General features: G+C 43.8%; 1 protein-coding gene across 6 annotated transcripts; it reads left to right on the top strand.

Annotated features, from left to right (window-relative positions):
• PRPF40A (pre-mRNA processing factor 40 homolog A) lies at positions 84-22,513 on the top strand. 6 transcript variants are annotated; one of them, XM_021399996.1, is made up of 26 exons: positions 84-641; positions 1,881-2,018; positions 4,658-4,738; positions 7,626-7,656; positions 7,778-7,800; positions 8,643-8,720; positions 8,824-8,934; positions 9,358-9,478; positions 10,766-10,790; positions 11,152-11,439; positions 11,818-11,926; positions 12,825-12,889; positions 13,418-13,582; positions 13,955-14,063; positions 14,262-14,412; positions 15,122-15,255; positions 15,630-15,744; positions 15,911-16,002; positions 16,175-16,291; positions 16,769-16,906; positions 17,615-17,710; positions 18,494-18,580; positions 18,670-18,766; positions 18,875-18,936; positions 20,050-20,184; positions 21,373-22,513. In XM_021399996.1, the coding sequence occupies exons 1-26, from the start codon at positions 279-281 to the stop codon at positions 21,463-21,465; spliced, it is 3,024 nt and encodes a 1,007-aa protein (XP_021255671.1). In that variant the 5' UTR covers positions 84-278; the 3' UTR covers positions 21,466-22,513. The 6 variants fall into 6 exon arrangements, with proteins under 6 accessions (XP_021255671.1, XP_021255670.1, XP_021255673.1 ...); XM_021399995.1 differs by having other exon boundaries at positions 15,899-16,002; XM_021399998.1 differs by lacking the exon at positions 20,050-20,184.

The following is a 23,298-nucleotide window of genomic DNA, read 5'->3' as shown; positions in this document are numbered from 1 at the left end:
CCGTTTATACGCCGCTCTTGGTGCCGCCCGCCCGCAGCCCACGTGAGCGCTTTCCCAGCGCCCCCTGCGCTCGGCCCCCGCCGCAGCTTCCCCCCGCGCCAGCTCCGCGGCCCGGCCCCGCGCTCGCTCCCGCCGCCGCTCTCCGCCGCCGCCTTTTCTTCTCGGCTCCGCCGCGGGGCCTCCCTTACTCTCTCTATCCGTCCGCTCCAAGCCGTCCTCGGCCGGCGGTCGCCAGGCCAAGCGGGAAGGGGCTCCCGGCGGCGGGCCCGGCGGCCAGGATGTCAGGAGGGGACTCGGCGGCGGCGGCGGCCACGGCCTCCCCGCAGCCGCTGCCGTTCTCCCTGCCGAAGCCCCCTCCCCTCATGCAGCTGACGCCGGGGGACGCCGTCCGTCCCGTCGCCTCGGCCGCCGACCAATCACCGAAGGGCACCCGGCTGGCGGGCCGCCCCGATTGGCCGGCCGGCAAGCCAGTCAGCCTGCTGGCCCCGCTGCTCCCGCCCCGCGGGGAGCCCGAGCCGCTGATGCCCTTCGGCCCCTCGTCGCGGCAGCCACTCAGAGGGCGCCTTCTTGGCAGGTGCGGCGGGGGCAGCCTGCTCAGCCCCTCCATGCGGCCCGGCGCCGTGGACCGCAGCTCTCTCATGGTGAGTGCGGGCCGCGCGGGGGAGGTCACGGCCCGGGTCCGCCCCAGGAGGCGGCGCGGCCCTGTCAGGCCCGGAGCCGTGCGGAGCGGGAAGCGGCGCCCTGCCTCTTCCTGGGGTCGGTATGAGCCTCGGAGGGCGAGAGTCCTGGTACCGCTGCCACGGGGACAAACCTGGAGGGTTTGAGGCCTGCTGGGGCTGGCTGCTGGCGTCTGCCCCTCCTCGCTTCGGGGTGTGCTGGTGTTTGTGTCTTCTTCCCCCACCAACATAAAGAGGTTTTGATCGGGCACTGGCACCAGGGATTGGGGCATCACCGTCCCTGCGGGTGTCCCAGAGCTGGGGGATGTGGCACTGAGGGACGTGGGCAGTGGGAACGGTGGGGTGGGCTTGGGGAGCCTGGAGGGCTTTTCCAGCCTTGATGGTTCTATGTCAAGAACTACTTTTCCTGTCAAGAACCGTTCTGAAATGGTCTTTTGTTTAGGAATTGTTTTCGTGTGAGCAAGCTTAGGGTATTTATGTACGTGCAGAAAGGTGATATAAAGCTAAGCTCTGTGTTTTTCAAAGTAAAATCCCTTTCGGCATCTGTTCTAAGGTATTACTAGAACTGATGCCACTGGCTGGAATAGAATCACAGAGTATCCTGAATTAGAAGGATCATCGAGTCCAACTCCTGGCTCCACGCTGGACCGCCCAAATAGAAGGCTTTTGTTATATTTTGATATCTTAAAATATACATATATATAAAACATTTCCTCATCACTGTACGAAGTATTGCAACAGCAACAGGCCCCTTGTTTTTAGGAAAGTAAGATGGTGATCATATTTGAGTGTAATTTGCTGTATTTTGGTCTTGGTCACAAGGAGCGAGAGATTTTGCTCGTCCCACAGGGTTACTTGCATTGATCATAGCTGTATGGAAGCACATGCAGAAGTTCGAAGTTCTGTGTGTTTTTCTGTGACAAGCCGTAAGATAAAAGGTTATCAAAGTTTCTTTCCATTTGCATGTTGATTTTGAAATTTTAAATGTACTCGTTAGTTCTGATAAACTCTGAATTGGAGATGCAGGAGGCCGATCACTTACTGTCATTACCTTGTTTGCTGCTAGGCAGTATTGAGATAAAAGGTAAAATCAAGTAAATAATTTCCAGTTCAGTGTTGGGCATCTCTTTGTTATTTGTCCGTTTTGAGGGATGTGGGGGTCGTTGGCTTCATGCTCACTTTTCATTTGTGGCTGTCTTTCAGATGGGACACCCAGGGATGCCGCATTACCCACCCATGGGAATGCACCCTATGGGCCAGAGGCCACCAAATATGCCCCCGGTTCCACATGGCATGATGCCTCAGATGATGCCCCCCATGGGAGGACCACCAATGGGGCAGGTAAGCCATTTGTACAATTTTTTTTTTCTTTTTTCTTCCTGTAATGATGTCAGGTCATCCCAGCATGTAGGTAAGTTGCATACAGTAGCTTGCAAGTGATAAGGTTAATAATGCAGGATGTTCTGTGCCACAGTTCCTATCCATGCAGAAAATGCAGAAACTCTTCTCGTTGTAACAGGTAATTGATGCACTTTGTGTAGAGCTTTAGTTGTAAATAGAGGTAGGTATTAATCTTTTTTATTTTTTTAATAAAAAGCTTATTGCTAGATTTTTTTTTTTTTTTAGATTTTGAAGAAGTAAAAATGTCATCTCAATACATACTGGAATCAGAAAGGGACCAGAACCCCTTTTGGTTCTTCTCAGATGTTGAAATGGGAGAGCTTCTTGTTTCTTTAGTTCTTGGCTATTATGTCCATGCGGATGAAGATTGTAGGGAGATACAGGGAAGAATTAATTAAGACGTGAGTTTTTGCAGAATTCCCTCTTGAATCCTAGAGAGTGAATTGTAATCTACTGTTGCTGCTACCATAATATGCAGTTTGAAAAATAAACTTGGCCTTTCAGATCAATCAGTGTGAAACTAGGCTGACGGGTAGAGTAGCCAGAATTGTAGCTGTGCTTTTTGCACATTTAAAACTTTGTTTTAAATAATGAAAAACCCTTTGTGCTTTCTGATTAGTTTTTAAACTTCTAAAGGAAGCCGTTCTCTTGCTGGGTATTAGAAATGTTTCAGTAGTGCTGCTTGTCATAGTAGCTTGCCTTAGAAGAAACTGAGTGTTATCAACTAGACAAGAGGGATAGAGGAGATTAGGCTCATGAGGGGGTGACATGAGTGATTAATGCTTCAAGAAGAGCCCACAGGGTCATGCTGGTGACTCTTTTCTTGTTTTCCTTTGCAGTACCTTGGATAGAGCCTGTGGATGGGGCACTTTTTTGTTTTGTTTTGCTCGTGTGTAAAATCTTCAGCACGGTTTTGCAGCCTGTTAGCATGGCAGAAATAATGCACTAGTAAAAGATAAGGAGAACTTGACCATTAGTATGATAGCTAATAGCGTGAACTTTTTTGTGTATTTATTAAACAGCAGTTCTGTTTTATTCTTCTGCTTAACAGGTATGGTTATTTTAGTTGTATTCCCCTGGTCTTACTCATGATTTGAATATTTCAGTCTACAGTATTGTAGTGAGCCATACAGATGGAGTACTCAAGAATTTTTGGCAGATGTAGAGTAAAAAGCTACAGGTAAATGGCATGGCAAAGAGGAGGGTCAGTTGTCCTATGGCTTTGAAGATGGGACAGGACAGTGACACTCTCACACCAGAAGTGTGAAAGTGCCAGCTCACGTTGGCTTGTTTCCTTGGATGATAACCTCTTTCTTCCAGCACTTATCAGAGGTTTATTTGTAAAACTTTGCAGGATGGAACGTTCCTGCAGCTTGTTTTTCTCCTTTCTGAAGTGAACCACTGTAGGGCAAGCGCCTATCTGCGTAGGCAATAGCAACAGCAGCATGACCTCCTGTCAGCATCATGCAGAGGAAGGCCTTTTTTTTTTTTCCTTTCCTTTGTTGGGCTTGCATCACACAGAACCCAAGCAGTGTTCAGGGTTTCTGGAGGACCTGCGCTAGGGTTTTTAAGAAGCTTCAACAATCTCAGAGCCCTCTTAGCTGGAAGTAGCAGTGGGGCAAGAGTGCTTTCTTCTCCTGCTTCTACAGGATGGTGAGGAATAGGAGGGGCCACCTTCCAGTCTTTCCTTCCTCCCTCACCCTCCCCCCAAGACAACCTTATGGAATGAGGGTGGAGCAGTAGCCCTACCCCGTATCCCTCTCTCCACACAAGATGCAAGATGAGGAGAGTGGTTCCTTGATGCTCCCTGAAGATACAGGGGGATGGGGTCACTTGGCCAGCCTGCCAAGGTCAATAAAGGGGCATAACTGAAAGGTTGAAGAGGATTGACTTCTGGAGGTCTATCTGGGATCAGTGGCCAAAAAATCTTATAGGAAGGGACCTAAATTAAATCCGTTGTTTCTTTTGTCACTTTCTTTTAGTGGCTTAGTAGTTCTTAGAAACCACATCAGCAAAAAGTAATGGTGAGCGTGCAAAATATCAAACTTCCAGTACAAATGTTGCATCTTTTCAGTGTGTATCGCTTCAGTGCATAACTTCTGCATAACCATCTCTTTGAGACTAAAAGCATAAAGACCTGAGCAGAGGCTAGCTTATCTGGGTAGCAGTTCTGTGGCTTTTTTTGTCTCATCAGACCACCCAGCAACCTCAGATACAAGTCTAGACTCAAATTTTTATTTTCTGTGGTGTGGTATGTATCCCCATTGCCAAGTTCATATGGATTACATGTTGTATTGTTCATTGTTGCTCTTCTGTAGTTACAGTAGTTGTCTTCATTACTGTTTCATACGTGACTTTGGAATGTGGGAGACATTTTTTTCCTAATGTAAATTTAGTAGGAATCAGAAGGGAATCAGAGTTCTGCAAGCTTAACTTACTCTTTGTTGCCAAATTCTTTAGAGGCTTGTTTGCATTAAAATCTAGTATCATGTACTGATTTCAAAACAAACCAAAAAAAGAACTGTCATGTTTAATGTCTGAAATATCACAAAGTATATTGAAATACTGCTTAATTATAGATGCCTGGAATGATGCAGTCAGTAATGCCTGGAATGATGATGTCTCACATGTCCCAAGCTGCAATGCAGCCTACGGTTCCGGTGAGTTTAATTTCACTTTTCCCTATTTTAACATGTCTTTATGTCTGTTGTTTTGGTTTAGCATGGGTATATCTATGCTTTCTTAAACTAAATTACGAGAAAGGTATTGCTAATTGCAGTGAAGATTTATGTAGTTATTTTATCAAAACGATGTTTCCTGTGGGAGGTAGGACTGCTGATACGTGGTGTCCTGTGACTTTTCTTCAGTCTTTAAACTCCTCATTGGAAATGCATCTGCTTTCCCCTCAAGTCTCTCTGGATTCTGCTTCACCTAACACTTTTAGCACCCTGGCCTCCTCACTTGTCCCTTACCTTCCTGTGGCTTGAAAGGAATCACCGTGTGCTCTGGCTGTCTGGTGGTACAGCTCACTGTCTATCCAGTACATTTCTCATCTTCATAAAACTTCTGTAAATCCACCACATTTGAGATCTTGAGTAAGGTTTGCTGGAATTGATTTTAAAAAATGAAAATTATTTGGGTGGACATGGAGAGGGGGGAATTAATAGATGCTACTGATGAAATCTTCCTGAAGCAGGAAGGCTAAAACTTTTTCCTATTGACGTATTGGGAGATTTAGGAGAGCCACTTGAGTTCTTTACACTTAAATTTAGAAATAAAGAATTCATCTGTTAAATACCCAGTACACTACGTGTAACCAGATGTACGGTGTTGAGCAGTTCATCTGCCCTCTTGAGCCTGTTGGCCAGCTTCAGCCAGTGTCAGGAGAGAAAAATCACAGAGAACAATGTAAGTAAGAGGGTGCTGCTCACACTGAGGTGACTAGGTGACTAGGCATTCATGCTAGGGAAAGGATGTTAACTGTCTGAAGTGCTGGGTCTTTATCCAGCACCTGCCTCTTAGTTACAAGTCTGCTTCTTGCTGCTGTTCTTTGCTGTTGAATGAGTTGTGTGTTACAGTCTTAGTGTAATTCAAGTAAAGTTTAGTAACTCCTGAGGTTAATTCATGGCAACTGTGCTTCGTTAGTTCTTGGGCTCATGTAACTACTTACTAACATGCTAAGTATTTTAAAAGCTACCGAGTAGAGAGGAGGTTGGTGATTTACCCCCATCCCCAGTGCTGAAGTTGTTACGGATTTCTGATAACTGGTGCTTATGGAAAATTTGGAAAGGGTTTCAGACCTTGCAAGATGAATCTTAAAATGCTAAAGCCAAAAGAGAATTGGGAAGGGAGGGAGGGGATCAGTGCTAAGCTTGGCCTAATTTATTTTTTTATGTTTTGTTTTTTTTTTATTGTTGTTTTTACATATTTTGGCATGAAGGCAGATCACTTCTCTGGAACTGAATCAAGAATACGTTTTTATTAAGTAGGTGGACACATGATGTTCAGGAGGCAAAGCAGCATTACAGAGAGCTCCTGCTTTTAATTTTGTGTGTAATCCTCTTGGCAGAGATAGCAGGAGCTCACTCACACCTTTGTGCACGTGTATGAGACAGTTATGTGTCCGTTACACTTGTACCTCTCTGCAGTGGCTTGTGTACCATAGCCTGGAAAGCAAAACGAAGTTTTTACTATTTCTTAGCTTAAAATAATCTGTGGGTGAACAAAAAATTGTGTCTTTTTTTGGTAACCCTGATGACTTGCCTGGTAAAGTTCCAGCTTCCTGAGTTAGAGCGTTGGCTGCCTCGTGGATAATGCCACCTCCAAGTCTAAAATGTCATCTGAAGATGGCAGAGGCCAGCTGGATTATTACATTCCTGTCTTTCTTCCATAGGAGTATGATGGTCTTCCAGAGCACTGCTGTGCAGGTTGACTCTGTTTTGTGGTCTACGCGAGCAGTCGTTTCCAGACAGCTGATTAGAGCCAGTGTGATTTATTTCTTACAGAACCAGTGATCTCAGTGGGATTAGTGCTCTTGCAGCACGCAGCAAATTAGGTCGGCATTTGGAGAAGTAAACGAGGAGAAATGTGTTGGGTGGGTCACTGGCAGGAGATGCTGAAGTCAGCTAGGGTCTTAACAGCACTTGAACACGTAGACATACACAGTCAGAATAGCTGGTTTTTTAATTGTATCCTGTAAATTACATCTTAAAATCCTAAGTGTTATTGACGGTTCATTCACCTGGCTTAGTGCTACCACCTAATATCAAACCTGATGTGTAGAATCACAGAGTGGCTTGGGTTGGAAGGGACCCCGAGGATCATCAGGTTCCAACCCCCCTGCCATGGGCAGGGCCGCCAAGCTCCACAGATGGGTCTGATGTGATTCCTTTTTTTCTTTCTAACAATTTTTTTTCTAGCAAATGTTACTTGAGGAGCTTTTTGTTACTGAAGTTTGCGGCATAGAATTGGAAACCAAAGCGCAGCGGAGGATAAACCTGCAAGGTCTATGTTTTTTCCTATAGAAAAAGAAATGATGGAAACTCTCTTTGAATTCTGTCAATCTGTTTCCTTAATTTGAAGGACTTTCAGAAGGGGTGTCTGTAGGAAATTTGCTTGCAAGAGGGTTTATGAACGCAACAAATTCAACAGCACTTGATTCAGAGACGAATGCTTTTTTAAAGGCTTATGCCACATAATTCTGGCAGATGACTGCCAAGTGACTACTAAGCTACTGCAGAAATGCAGCATCTCTTCCCCACCGTGCCCCAGCTGCCCCTCTGGGAGGTAAAGCTGGCTGCTGGAGTGGTGGCAAGAGACCCTCCCTGTGGTTTATTGTACATGCTGCCTTTGTGCAGAGTAGCTCGACGTTTCTGATCGCTTCCTTAAGGAGCAGTAATAAATGTGTGGCTGATGGGAAGCTGGGAATCCCTATTTAAGACAGTAGAGAGTTTTGCTGCTGGGAGCACCTGTTGGGGTAAGTACTGTATTTACTGGTGAAGTTACAGTTGCAGTCAGTACTTAAATACCTGTCCTTTGTTTCTACAGCCAGGGGTGAACAGCATGGATGCACAAGTAGGTAAGTAGAAGTTCCTTGTTACTGTTGTTTCCTGTAAAAACTTCTAATATTTTCTTTTACGTTTCTTTGCGTTATTATATGGAAAAATAAAGCAACCAAACTTTTTTTTTTTTTTAATTAGGTGTAACACCTCCTGGAACTCAGGTAAGTGAACACCAAATTCTAGATGTCTCTGAGAGAAGCGTGGTGTTGTGCAAACGTTGCTTTACAGGTGTAAAATAAAACCTTGGCTTTTCTTTTCTTCTTTATACAAAGCTTGCTGCTCTGTCTGTGAGTTAAGATTTCGTTAGATTACCAATCTGAAATTAATGTTAAAATTAATAGCTCCTGGTGCTTTTCTTCTGCTCTGTCAAGTACATATGGTTTTCATGATTGTTTTTGTGCCGTTAGTGTTTTCATTTAAAGGGACTGAGCTTGAGCTAAAGGAGAAGCTGTGTTTTCTGCTGTATTTACATACATTTTTTCACTTTGAAATTATTTGTTTCTGGCTTTCCAAGTAGGTGTGGCAGTTCCTTGTGACATGAGCAGCACGTGAATTATAGCCTAGGTACCAGTGCTGCTTTAAAGCTGTCTCCTTTCAGATTTAAGTCATTGCAAGTGACTGAAGAAGAGTGAAAGCTGTTCCTTTTTTTAACTCTTAAATCTCCCCTCCGTATCAGTGAGCAGTTTATAAGCAGGTTTTTGTTTCTTATGTTTGGGTAGCTTTTAACTCTTCCATATTGATGACTGTTTTGCTTTGGCAGCTCCAATGCACGTGGTAGAAATCTGTCTGCAGTTATTACGCCGTTCCTTAACACAGGTGTGCTTTGCAAAAGACAAAACCAAGATGTTTACTGAAGACAGTAGTGACTTAAATTTGTTTAGATCTTGTTTTGCTGCCTTTCCTTTGCTGCTGAATTGTTTAGTATATTTGATATGCACACTGCAATGACAAACTAATAGGAACCGGAATGGCTTTTCAGAGCTCTGTTTTGTTTCACCCTCAGACAACACATCCCGTGGTTTGTGCAGCTCAGCAAACAGCCACAACCAACAGTTCAGGCACTGAGGAGCACTCTAAACAGGTTTGCCTGCTTTCCATTTGTACCGAATGTATTTCAGTGGCTTTCAGTGGCATCTTGGTCGGCATTTATTTCTCATCGTTAATGTTCCATTGAATTTTCCTAGAAATCAACATGGACAGAGCACAAATCACCTGATGGAAGAACCTATTACTACAACACTGAAACGAAGCAGTCCACGTGGGAAAAGCCAGACGACCTCAAAACACCTGCTGAGGTAAAAATGCAAACAAAGATTGTTGTGTGAGTTTGTGTGAAGGCAGGAGTCTACTAGCCTGGCTACCACGTAGGATAGCTGTGCCAGCAAATTTTGATCAGTGGAAGCAAACACCTGTAAACGTTTTTGCAACTCTTCTAATTTTACCCCGTTCCTTACCTTGGTGGAACTTGAAGCTGCAAAACAAACAAAATTCTAAACAATTTTCCTCAGTTCTAAGGTAAATGTTCCTTATTGAAAGGATGGCACTTAGATAAGTGATGTGTTTGTGTCACTAGGGAGGAAATGAGTATCGAGGATCAATCATTGATCCTTCAGTTATCACTTGGCTTAGTAGTATTTGAGGCCCACTTCTAGCAACCTTTTTAGTTTTAAACTATTACTGTAAGTTTGACTTTATGTCTCTGGTTTTTTGTCCATTAGCAATTGTTGTCTAAGTGTCCCTGGAAGGAGTACAAATCTGATTCTGGAAAGCCATACTACTACAATTCCCAGACAAAGGAATCGCGCTGGGCAAAGCCCAAAGAACTCGAGGACCTCGAAGGTAACATCTGTAACAAGGATGAGCGGAGAGGATGGCAGAGATTGCAAGCTGTGTTACTGCAAAAATTTGTTATCAAAGCATGGGAGTTGCACATCTGTTAGACAGTAGCCATGCACAGTAGGATGTAGTCTGAGATGTCTATGGAGCATTCATTTCTGTGTTTTCCACCTCACCACCCCTTTTTCCCTAACACCCTTTGATTTTCCCTGTTTATGTGGAGGCAGCAGCAGCTCCCCCTCGTGTCCCTAAACGGGAATTGATTTAGTATGGAATGTGCTGTGGCTTTTTCAGGGCTGTGTGTGTGTGCTCTCATTACATTAGGCAGCACTTCAACTCTTTCTTCATTTGAGACCCGTTGTAGACCCATTTTCCCTATACTTAGCAGTCAGTCCTTTGGAAACCTATGGAAACTTGTAGTAGGACTTGTGTTCAGGGTGGTGAGAGAAGGCAAGAATTAGAGGGCCACTGTAACAATCCACATTCACTTGGGAAAACAGGATAAAAGGTGCAGATTTCTGTAATACTGTGTAGCTCTTAACTGAGTAAGAATTACTTACAGTTTGTTTTGGTCTCTTGGAAGAAGCTGAGAAACAGTAATATGCTTTATACTGAAAACAGTCTGTCTTCTGGAAGCCAAAATTGTTGTAAGGCTTTGTGTGGGTAATTACTCCCTTTTTTTTTTTTTTTGACAAATTATTTAGAGAAACTGCAAATGCAATTAGTACACTTGTATTACAGAAACACAGAACAGTTTGGGTTGGAAGGGGCCTTTAAGATCATGTAGTTCCAACCCCTGCTACAGGCAGGGACACCTCCCTCTAGACCAGGTTGCTCACAGCCCCATTGCTCTTCTCTGCTGCAAAATAGTCCTTTTTTTTCTGCCCTTCCAAACATAACGTGCTCTTGTTCTTCGCTTTTAGCACAGTTTGTTTGGTATTGTGAGGGAAATAAGGTCTTGGCAAAAAAAACCCCTACAAAATCAGCTGAGTATAAAATGAGTATAACAGTCTACAAAGAGTAAGCATCAGTGACTGTTAGAATGAAAGAGAAGGAGAGATCTGCTTCACTAAGCCTGGCTTTATCTGTTCTTTAAACTAGACTGCTGAAGTTGAAATAATTATTTTAAATGGAGAAATGATTTCTTTGTACCCTAATCTTTCTTTAATGGGATTTCTGCATTTTGTTTTAGATGCTAAGTTGTGCTTACAGTGACTTTTTACAATGCATAAGATGTCTTTTTCTGAAGCTGTATTTTAACTGTTGTTTGTTTTTCCCCGTCTCCTCTAGCAATGATCAAGGCTGAAGAAAACAGGTGTGTTTTCACTTTGATACTTCTGTTGTGTTTTATATTAGGCTGTCATTTTTTTAAGAGTAGAATCTTGTCCTTGAATCCTAAAACATGGCCCTTGCTGCTTTTCATTCCAAATAGTGGCTTCATATTTAAACATTCTCATCATGTGTTGTAGCTTTCTTTTGAACTGAAATAACTGATGTACATGGATGTACAGGTTCAGTAAAGCATTTCCTATTTCAGAGCTAAGATTGTGTCCCTCTCAGGTACGCTCTTTGTAACAGCTCCTAACCTTCACTAACTTCCTTAAGCTGCAGGTTTCCCTAAGCTGTTACGCCCTCCTGGGCCTGAATGTGATTGTTCCCATTTTTGATACCTACAGCACCAAGACTGAAGACTCTGCTTCAACAACAACCGCTACAGCAGATGCAGCAAACGCAGCCGCCGCAGCCACTGCCGAGGCCGCCACAGCTGGTGCTGCCAGCACTGCAGCTGCAGCCTCTGAAGCAGAAACCGCTGCCGCCTCTGCTGCGGTAGAAAATGAGAGCAGTGCTGCAGCCACAGCTGAGGATCAGGGGCAGCAAGCAACTTCAGCACCTGCTGCGCAGGAACAGAGCGCGGAGAGCGCCGCTAGCGCGGCGGATGACTCCAAGCAGGAGGGTTCGGCGGAGTAAGTAAAGCTGGGTGGGATTTGGGCTTCCTGCGCTCCGTCGTTTCTTTTCAGGTGGGGTTCACCCTCAGTTCTAGCTGGCTGGGCTGCTTTGACAACCAGCTGCTTCCTCGGCGAAACATCAGCATCAACCTCAACGCAGCAGAGAAGGATGAGTAAGAGGAAGGAGCATTAAACCTATTTTTAGAAAAATTGATGCCTTCCTCTTACCAGCCTTCACCTGAAGCTCCTAGGGAGCAGCTTGTGGTTCAAACACTTCATCAGCTTTCCAGAGTAGGAAGAGTTCTCTGGGGTAACATGAGGTGTTTACCCCATGGTGGTTCTAACCTAGGGAAAAAAAAATGCTTAAATACTAAAATTGTTAATTTTTATTTATAGTGCTTCTTCGAAGAAGGAGGCCGATGATGCACAACCAGTTAAAAAAACCTACACTTGGAATACAAAAGAAGAAGCGAAACAGGCATTTAAAGAACTCCTAAAAGAAAAGGTATTTCAGTCAGCTGTCTTACTATTTTATAGCTACCAAAGCTGCATTTACCAGGAATTGCTCGAGGTCTTTGTTGTTGCTGTTAAGATTCATTTGCACTTAAGAAAGAGGATTTACATACTAGACAAGAGAGGTGAGAAAAGAAAAATACTGTGAAACCAGCATATATGATTGAAGCCTTTCTCAGAAACGCTTTGAGTGAGGAGCAAGGTGTATGATTTTCATCAGAGCTCTCAGTTTCCTTCCTTTTAGTGAGGCTCACATTGTAATGTAAACTAACCATTGTCAGGTAAACTGACTGGTGTTTCTCCAGCATTGAGACTGGGGCAGTGATTCATGTGATAGGCACCTTCACTAGGTGCTTCAGAGACAGGTTGCAGATCCATACAGAAAGATGACAGGCTGTTCAGTTTGGTTTGCAGCATTCCCATAAGCTGGTCTGTCTTAAAGACAATTTATTTTTCCATGAGGTCAGTTTTAAAACAGTGCTTAAGTATTTGAATATTTGTGGAAGTTATGGTTGCCTGTATTTTTGATTGAGGGTTTTTTTGTCAGATATGGTTCTAATAAAAGTGCTGACCATCTAAGCCTTAGATTTTTTTGTCTTCTAGAACATCAGAAGGTGGAGGTTAAATGGGAGTAAAATGAGACTGGCTCTAGTTTTCCTTCAGAGTATATGGAATGTTTGGGTTTTTTTTTTCTAGTGACATAAATTTCCAGAATAATTGACTGAATAGCAATAATCCCAAAGGACCTTGTTCATTTTCCAAGCTGACTGTTAATAAACAAAGTTTTGCAACAAAGAATGTATTCTTAACCCCAGAAGTGTAGTGCTTTTCTCTTTCATTGTTGGTTGTCGATGCTAAACGTGATGAGTAATGCTGAAATGTCTTGACAGCGAGTACCATCCAATGCTTCCTGGGAGCAAGCCATGAAAATGATCATTAATGATCCTAGATACAGGTACTGCTTGATTCTTTTCTCCTATCTCCATAAATGAGGGGCTGGGCTGTACTGGGGTCGCTCTGAGCGATTTAATAGATATCTGCATTTCTGAACATGTCCAGGAGCTCTGTTTCTTTTTTATGTAAAGTGCAAGTCCTGGCGTTAATCCTTGATTTGGGAAGGATGTGGCAGTTGTCAGTGGCATTCTGTACAATGGGTATGGTTTGCTTAGGAATAAAGACACACTTTTGATTATGGTGGAGATAAATACTTTCTAGGTTATTCTGAAATGGGTGCGTGCCATGAACGTTCACAGAAAAGTGGCTCATACCCACTGTAACAATAGTATTGCAATGTGAAACGGGTGAATACAGCCTGATAGGAACCCTGAGGGAGAGGCAGGACTGTGACCGGTCACTTAGATTGCATTTAATTTTGTCTCCAAGATTTGGATTATTCACATCTGTTTTATGCTTTGGGTCTTCAGTTTTGATTTTTAAATGTAATCACCTTTCCTGTAATTCGTGTTTTCTTTTTGGCATGAAGTGCTTTGGCAAAGTTGAGTGAAAAAAAGCAAGCCTTTAATGCTTACAAAGTTCAAACAGAAAAAGAAGAAAAAGAAGAAGCGAGATCCAAATACAAAGAAGCTAAAGAGTCTTTCCAGCGTTTTCTTGAAAACCATGAAAAGATGACATCCACAACAAGATACAAGTAAGATCATTCTTAAATCAACTTCTGGCCTTTACAAACTTGACAAGTTTGTCCTTCGCTCTTTCCAGCTTGCTCCTGGCAATGCTTCCCTTTGTGTGTGCTCAGCCTTGAGAAGCCTATAATTAAAATGTTTATAGGAAGACAAATATTCTCATTTTGAAAGAACGTATTTAAAAGTTAGGTTAGTTTTTTGTCTATTTATCAAAGAGAGAAAGCTGGCACCCAGGCTGCCCGTGAAAGAAATTAGGGAGATGTTGCACAAAGGAATTATTGCTTATGAAGCAGTTGATGAACATGATTGCAAGCCAGTGGGGTGTATGAAATCAATGTTCACTGATAAATTATTATATGTTTTTTCTTTGTTTTGTACAGAAAAGCTGAGCAGATGTTTGGGGAGATGGAAGTCTGGAATGCAATATCTGAGCGTGATCGTCTCGAAATTTATGAAGACGTCTTGTTTTTTCTCTCTAAGAAAGAGAAGGTAGCTTTCTTTCAGAGCTGTTTTTTTTAAATGACAAGTAAAGTAGTCAGTACCACCGAGTAAAGAAACCTTGCCAGCAGTGCAGTTCTGTGCATTGCTCAGGGACAGTTAAAACGCAGACAGAAGGGGAGGAATTTGTAGGAAAGGCACTGGAGAACCAGGTAGGAGCACTGTTGCATTACTGCATTCCCTCCTCAGGAACAAGCCAAGCAGCTACGAAAGAGGAACTGGGAAGCTCTGAAGAACATACTGGATAACATGGCTAACGTCACTTACTGCACCACGTGGTCGGAGGCTCAGCAGTATCTGATGGACAACCCGACGTTTGCAGAAGATGAGGAGCTTCAGAGTATGTAAAAAGTCTATAAAAGTCTATCTCTTGTCTTTTTATTTTGCTCCTGGGGATCTGTGTCAGCTTCAGAAATCATTATTGATGCAATCTCCATGATCAAACAAGGGATTGCTTTTTCATGGAGATCAGACTACCTTGGTATTTGTTCCCCTCTGGAATTAGAAGAATTATTTGACAGTGTAACCAGCGTGGCAAATACTGAGGCTGCATTCTGCTACACTGAGCTCCTGCTGTGTTTGTTTGCTTCGAAGTAATGATGATGCTAGAGTGAGAAAGCAGGTTTTTTCATTGTGAGTTGATTTTCTCCTCAATGGGTCGATCTCGTGTATTTAACAGCAGCGTATGCATTTGTACAACCACTGAAGTATTTGATAGAGGCCCTGTGTTCTGACTTCTGTCTCGTGTTTGTAAGATACCCGGGGTCGTAGAGCAAGCTTGTTCTTCTCATCAAGACTTCTGTGCTCCATCTTGACAGTGAGAAACTGGGCACACTGGAGGGGGAGTGGTTGGGTTTGTTCTTCTTTTTGGCATTCTGTTGTTGGGGTTTTTATGCTGCACGGGTCTGCCATATATTTCGGTGGTCAGCGAATCTTCCCTCACTCCGTCAGTAGTGCAAATTGGCAGCAGTTAGTAATCCCTTAGGAAACATTCTAGAGTTAGTATCACTGCTTAACACTTCTACTACTCTGTTGTTACCTGTTGCTAGATATGGATAAGGAGGATGCGCTGATCTGCTTTGAGGAACACATCAGGGCACTGGAAAAAGAGGAGGAAGAGGAAAAACAGAAAAGTTTGCTTAGAGAAAGACGGCGGCAGCGGAAGAACAGAGAATCTTTTCAGGTTGGTGGACTTGCTGTTTCTGCCTTAGACGTGTCGGGTGATTACATATCCTGTGTTTGCTTCTTTTGTAGGGAGAAGCTGATGAGTACGTGTAATAAATCACATGTCAGCATTTCAGTGTTTTGTCTGCAGCGTAATAAATCTGTTTTGCCAGAAAGCTGCAAGAGCAGGGGAAAGTAAGAGAAAATAGAATGCAAAGTGCATATGGCACGTGGTAAATTGTGGAGGAAGTCAGGAAGAAGTGACTATGTTTGAAGTCATTTAAAAATCACATTTTAACACAAATGGAATTCCAGTTATCAGGAGTTCCAGCTCTCAGCAGAGTGGAAGGATGATAAGTGACAATGAACATCCAATTCACTTGTGTTTTGTAGATCTTTTTGGATGAGCTGCACGAGCATGGACAGTTACATTCAATGTCCTCTTGGATGGAGTTGTACCCAACCATAAGCTCTGACATCAGATTCACCAATATGCTTGGTCAACCTGGTAAGAATACTTCCAACCCTGTAATAAGCAAGGCGTAAAGCTCTTGGATTTGGGCAGTGTGAAGCAGGGTTGTTTGTGTGTTGTTTTGAAATGAAAATGAATTAAAAAAAAAAAACGCAGCTCTTTTATTAGAGCTAGCTTTTGACTTATCTAGTTTCTTCATCAGGATCAACAGCACTTGATCTCTTCAAGTTCTATGTTGAAGACTTAAAAGCACGTTACCATGATGAAAAGAAGATCATAAAAGACATCTTAAAGGTGAGGGGGGGAAATGCCCCATTTTGCTGTTTGTCTTCTAATGGCAAATTTTGCTTTCTTTTGGAAGATACGACCTGAACACAGTGGAAATCCTGTACAGCACTGTTAATGTGACAGTTCCTGACTTAGCCCCTTGCCTAGAAAGTAAGCTCATTTGTTCCTTTATTTACAGGATAAGGGATTTGTGGTTGAAGTGAATACTTCTTTTGAAGACTTTGTTACAGTCATCAGTTCAACTAAGAGAGCTACAACATTGGATGCAGGAAATATCAAGCTGGCTTTCAATAGTGTAAGTATTAATATATAGGAATATAACACGAAATCCTTGTAAACCAAGAACTAGCACTTATGGTCAGTGTGCTGTTACAATGTTTAAGAAAGATGCTGTGCTTCAGAGCTGCTTATCCTAATAAGAGCTCCCAAAAGAAGATTAAAGGAAGAGATTTTTTTTCTCAAAATATAAATGTTTAGTCTTGAGAAAAGTGAAGTTCTTTGCTAGCAGTTCAGTAATGTTATCATATTTATTTGTAATTCTTCTTGTGAAGGAATTTTGTGTGTGTTTCTTTTCTGACTAGCATCAGGTATTAACTCTGCTTTAGATTCTGTGTGAGAAACGCCATTGTGTGCTTTGAAGTAGTGGGCAGGGATAAATGGAAAACTCAAAAGATGAACTGTCATTGGGCTTCCCAAAAAGTGCATGAAACTGAACTATTAATCTTCTGGTTTGATATCTTTCTAATGATCTCACAACTCGAATTTGATACAGCTGCTGGAAAAGGCAGAAGCCCGGGAAAGGGAAAGGGAAAAAGAAGAAGCTCGCAAAATGAAGCGGAAAGAGTCTGCCTTCAAGAGTATGCTGAAACAAGCTACTCCTCCCATTGAGTTGGATGCTGTCTGGGAAGATGTATGTACTGCTGCTTTATTACAAAAGTCATTCCAAATATATTTAACAGGTTGATACGTGCTAATAACTAAGCCTGGATTCTCTATGCTCATGGTTTCTGTTTGTACAACGCAGACCCATAGGAATGAGTCATAGAATCACAGAATCATAGAATGAGCTAGGTTGGAAAAGATCTACAAGATCATCCAGTCCAACCATCCACCTACCACCAATAACCCCACTAAACCATGTCTCTCAACACAACATCTAAATGTTTCTTGAACACGAGTTGCCTCTTCAGTAGACACCAGAATTTGAGTTGAAAAATTAAATTCGGTCCGTACTTCCATTTGGTTTATTTTTAAATAAGTGGTTTAAGAGGAGATTAAAGCACTCTGCTTAGTGAAGAGTCTAACTTAGTTCTGGTAAGATTAAAACCTTGTCTCTCAAAGCGTACTGTGTGTAAGACAGTGTGCTTCTACCAAGCTTGCAAGGCGTATGCAGAAAAAAAAACCAGTTCTGCATGCATTTGTATTACACTGCATGTAACAGCAGTGTATACTCTGTTTGTACACTTGTATTAAAGACTGCTGGTTATGAAGCTGATGAAAAACAATCTGAGCCTTCTAACAGCACCGTGGCTTTCCCAAATGGTGGAGTAATGTCTTGTTCATGAACTTTGCAATGTCTGCGTTTCGTGTTAGCATTTCATTGCTGTGTCTCTTACAGATCAGAGATAGATTTGTGAAGGAACCAGCGTTTGAAGATATCACTCTAGAGTCCGAAAGAAAAAGAATATTCAAAGACTTCATGCATGTACTAGAGGTAATTCTTATTCTATTTTTTCCTGATTAGAGAATATGCGAAAAAGTCTTAGTTGATTGGTTCTTAAATTACAGAGAAAGGGGCATCCTGCATTACCAAAAAGTATGGATGTTACAACCTCATCTTGAAAGCAAGGCACTGAAGAAACGTGTAGAATTCTTTGATCTGTTGTTGTTGTTCTGGTCTGCACTGCAAGGATTTTCAGAAGTTAACATCAGGGCTTCTAGTAGAGTTGTGGGGAGTTGGGATTTTGATTTTTACTGTGAGCAGTTTAATGGCGATGTGCAGAAGGGTTATGGCGTGGTTTCACCCTTAGCTTTTGGACTGACCACGCTAAGAGTTAGATTTGCAGAAATCTTGACAAGTCAGCCGTGTTCAGAAAGGTGTTATCTTCTCCTAGGTCAGGAGATGTAATTTTTGTTTCACTGCAGTTTGTAGATTTTAAAATGGTTTAATTACAGAGTTTCAAGTTTTGCAAAGCAAGGTTTGCACTCAATTCTTGGCCAGCCTGAGCAATCACTTCAAACTGGAAGCACTGTTGCAAGGATTCGGGTCACAGGAGCTGTGTGCATCCATGCCTGAAGCTGTTTCCTTGCTCCTAAGTGCTTGTTATAACTCTCATGTGGCAATACCATTAATGGTTTATATTTTTTGATATAGAAGAATGCCTGATTGTATTTTCTAGTCAGTGCTAGCTATAGGTGCTGTGTGGGTGATGAGAGATGTCTTAGTTTCACGGTGAGCCCTGCAGATTAACGTTTGTCTTTCCATGTTGTGCTCCAGCACGAGTGTCAGCATCATCATTCAAAGAACAAGAAGCATTCTAAAAAATCCAAAAAGCATCACAGGAAGCGCTCTCGCTCTCGCTCGGTAAGGGCTTTCTTGATGTCTTAACACCTGCTCCTGTCGCTGTCTGGGCAGTGTTGTCCTCGTGCTAAGCACATGTTGTGTGTCTCAAGGGCTCGGAGTCTGAGGATGATGACAGCCATTCCAAGAAGAAAAGGCAGCGTTCAGAATCTAGATCTGCTTCCGAGCGTTCTTCCAGCGCAGAATCTGGTATGAGACTTTTCAAAAGTTTCTTTGCTTTAAAATTACTGATACTGGTTTATTGCTGGGTGATTATAATTGTATTGATTTCCGCCCCCTGCCTTCGTTTGTTTGCAGAGAGAAGTTATAAGAAGTCAAAAAAACACAAGAAAAAGAGCAAGAAAAGAAGACATAAGTCTGTAAGTACAGCTCATGTTTTTCAGTTGGTTTAAGGCTCAGCGTGGCACCTCGTGGTCAGTCACAGCAATCCTGTTAGATATTGGCAGATACCAGCTGGCTTTATAGCGAGGACTTCTCTATATCAGACCTTGTTATGTATACCTTAACATAAAACCACTGAAGACAGTAACACGTGGGGGTTTAAGCTGCAGCTATTGAAGGAAGTATGAAGGACTGTAGTAGCCTGTTATTTGCTGCTTGTCATCGTGGCACGTCCTGGTGTTGGCTTCTGCTGTGGCGTGCTGGATAGAATCCCAGCCTTCTTTTCCCTCTGCCTCATGCTGAGCATTGTTCCTTTCGTCTGCTTGAGTAGCAGGGTTGAGTTAGCAGCTCTGACATCAAATGTGCCAGAGCATCACTAGAACCTAAAGAGCACAAAGAGAGCTTTCATCCTCTCTGTACCTCACTTGAGGCCAAAGTGTCAGGTAAAGGAGGAAATTGGTGTCTCTGAACTCAAGTTCCTGCAGAACTTCTCAAAACTGCTATGTTCTGCTGTTCCTGTCATTTCTGAGCAGGGAGCTGTGCCCTTCTGTGGACAGCGTTCACTAAGAAGAGATCCCAATGTTAGGCATTGAGTAATGTATCAGTACAATGCAGACAGGGTCACGTAAGGTTAGCTGGGATGAAAGGCAGAATAAAAACAGCCACAGCTCCCGAGCCCTCAGTGCAGCAGAAGTGCAGGAGCTTGAAAGCGTTCAGCCATGGCAAAGCAGCCACATTAACAAACAATTATCAGACTTCAGCCTTTGCAGAGATCTTAGGGAATGAGTGGCTCTTGTGTACAGCAGGGATTTATTGCATGGATCCAGCATGCCCTGTCTTTGCATGCACTAAAAATGGTACAAGTTTTTTAGGACTCTCTCCTTTTCAAATAACTTCAGTAATGTTTCTGCATTACTTATTTCTGCCCTGGTTACCGGGATGTGTTAAACTAGCAACCACTTCCAGCAGTTTCTTTCTAATATGGCCTATATTAAAATGGAATCAGACTTTACTGAGGTGTGAGTATTCTATAAACTATAATACCTAATACATTTAATAACAATATTTAATATTTTCCCTTTATTACAAAGGATTCACCAGAATCTGATATTGAACGAGAAAAAGACAAAAAAGAAAGAGAGAGAGAAAGTGAAAAGGATAGAGCTAGACAAAGATCTGAATCAAAACATAAATCTCCGACTAAAAAACGACCTGGAAAAGATTCTGTAAGCTTTCTTCTTTCCTTTTTATGTGATGCCTTTGGGCTTGATATATCAGTGGGATGCTATAGTATGTGAGCTTTATAGGTTCATAGTGTACTTCAAATAAGGTGTTAAAGCTTTATTTCTGTTCCAGTTCCAGACATAAAAAAGAACTAAATGTTCAAGCAAAGCCGAAAGATGCAGATTCTATGCCCTCATTTAGTACTTTGTTACTAATGGATTTATTATTTGGCCCAGTAGGACGTGTTGCTGGTTGATGTAAGGTGGGAATGAGGCTGTTCTATGGATGGTACTGAAGCACAGCCCATGCTGTGACAGAGTACTACTTAGGATTAAACTGCCTCTCTTTTTTCCATCCAATTTGCCAGATGGATCTCAAAGGAGATGAGCAGGACAGCTGGTTAAACACTGAGGTGATTGTGCAGCTCTTCCACTCTGTCATTTGAGTACTCTCGTCACTGCTGTAGTAGTGCTGGGCTGGTGCTAGTCTGACACTGGAAGAAAATCTTAATTCTTGCCCTTTTTGAGCTGGAAGGTCAGGTGGAGGTGTAGCTGTGACCATGGTCTCGCTCTTTGCTGTGATGGTTCTGCGTACAGCTCGTTCTGGAAGGGTCAGAGCAGCGTTTTCAAAGACAAGTTCGAACGGAAAAAAATGGGGAGTGGGGCAGGATTAACATCGTCGGGTTTCTCGAGGGGGAGTGCTCTGCCTCGCTCGGGTCAGCTGGATGGTGCTGATGGTGGTGGCCTTCCCTGCACCGTTCACCTTGCAGAGGTGGGAGGCACACGGCTGCTTTTTGTCGCGCCTTCGGAAAGCGTGACGCGCTGAATGCAGGCATCTCTGCCAAGAGCTGGAGCTCAGGTGTGGCTGTGAGCGCAGGCACAGCAGGAGCTGAGCAGAGCTCGCCGTCCCCCTTCCCCTCGCGCCGCCTGGCTCTGTGCCCGCTGCCCTGGGCGCTCTGTGAGCAGCAGCTCGCTGCGCCGTGCTTACACAGACCTCAGAAACACCGTGCTTGAACGTACAGCATCAGAAACACCCGTGGGAAGCTCCCGCTGGAAAACGCAGCGCTCACCTGCCTCTTCCCGCAGGGAGCTGAGCCTTGCACAGAGCGGGCTGTGGGGGCACGCGGCGGGGCTGCAGCCGGGAGCTGGGCAGCCAGTGTGAGGCTCTCACCAACCCTTGTCTCTCCGCAGGGCAACTGGGACACGTCGGGCAGCGAGCTGAGCGAGGGCGAGCTGGAAAAGCAGAGGCGGACGCTTTTGGAACAACTGGATGAAGATCAATGAGAACGTTATTTATACCAAATATGTTTACATTGTGGCATAATAAAAGAAACCGATGTCTCATTCAGGACGTGGGTTCCGATATCCTGAGTTCCATTGTTGAAATCACGGCGGGTTTTAATTTTACCACATCGATGCATCCGAGTACTCTTACCTGCGCCAAACCTAGGAAAGCGAACGAGATCCCGAGTTCGAGCTGAATGTCGCCGGGCAGCACGGGCGCCCTGCTCCCCCGGAGGGAGCCCCGGAAGGGAACGGCGCGATGGAAGACGGCTCGGGGCTCGTGGAGCTGCAGGCTGAGCAGAGCAGAGCGCTGGCACCTTTCTAGCAAAGCAGCGACGCGGTGCCCTCCTTCCTAGAAAGGCAGTAACTGTTCTTCCCGGCCGCGCGGGCAGGTAGAGCTTCATTTTTTTTTAGAAAGATGCTTAATATAGTTTCTTGTGGCTTAATTTGTTTTACGAATTTGTTATTATTTCTCAAAGGGGGAAGGCAATGGGGTTAATGAATCCGTTTCTCGATCTGTACTGCAAAGAACTGTCAGCTATTGGAATGGCTCCTTTGGGAGCCGCGTTGGTAGCCAAAGCCGTTCCGAGCGCTCGTGTGAAGCAGAAGGCTGCTGAGAGCTTCGTGTCTCCCCATCACCTCCAGGGGAGCTTTTCTGGTGAATGAAACGTGGACGTGGCTGCGCTCAGCCCTCCCTTGTGGCAGCAGCAGAGGGTGCTGCCGCTCACAGCCGCCTTCCGCGTTCGCATCGAGCCGGTACGGAACAGCTACGGCTGCGATCTCTGTGCTTACCTTCACACGATCAAAACTAAAAATCAAACTGTAAATAATTTTTGAGATGTTGCCTTACGAACCTGCTGAAGAATGTACCACCGTGTTTGCAACAGCAGCTGCAGTATCTGTGTAGGACGTCAGCGTTTGCCAAGCCCTCCTGGGGGAGCAGCTCCGGCTCCGCCCGCGCCGTGCCGCTGTGGTACTCCTTCTGCAACCTCGGATTGGAATATTTTTGTACATTTTTATCAATTATTAAACCTTGTCTTCTAGTGTGTACTGGTATTTATTTCTACTTGAATGCTGTGCACGGCCCCCATTCGGTTTTCCTGTCTTCACAGTTCTTGGACTTGAGCAACATCTGCTTACAGGAAAATGCTCGAGTCCATCTTTAGCTGTTGGTTTCGGTGCATTTTGCATTGCTAAGTAAATGCTTCTCTGAAAAGGTTTACCTTTATTTTCACTTCAAATAAAAAACAGCGTGCTCCCGGGGCTTTCCTTTGTTTGGGTTGGGTTGTTTTTTTTTTGTGGGGTTGTTTTTGTCCACCTTCTGTCAGCTCTGGCAAGAAAAATGGCACCTTAAAATGAGACAACTCCAACCAACGCAGGGGAAGCAGCATTTTAGGAGGGAGGGAGGGGGTTCAATTTGGTTTTGTCTGTCTGTCTGTCTGCCTTTCTGTCCTGTCCTTCATCCATTCCTGTTTGTCTCCTCTTCCTCTCATCCATCCCTCTGTCCATCTTTCTCTCTGTTTTTGTGTGTCTGGATTTCTGTCTGTCCCTCCATCTTTCCGTCCCTTTTTCTGTAAGTCTGTCCCACCCTCCGTCCTTCTGTCTGTCCTTCTGTTCATCTGTCTTTCCACCATCCAATGGCCAGAAAGATGGAAGACGGACAGAGGGAAGGACAGAGAGATGGCTGGGCAGTTGGACAGAAATGTGGAGGGACAGGTAGAAAGACAGGGACAGAAAGACAGGTGGACAGACTGACAAAAGGATGGGCAGAGGGAAGGACAGAGACCTGGATGAACAGAAGGACAGATGGACAGAAAGACTGATGGATGGACA

The sequence above is a fragment of the Numida meleagris genome, chromosome 5, assembly GCF_002078875.1.
Source record: "Numida meleagris isolate 19003 breed g44 Domestic line chromosome 5, NumMel1.0, whole genome shotgun sequence".
Lineage (NCBI taxonomy): Eukaryota > Metazoa > Chordata > Aves > Galliformes > Numididae > Numida > Numida meleagris.
Note: the sequence above shows the minus strand (reverse complement) of the source record. Positions and strands in the feature narration are given on the sequence as shown.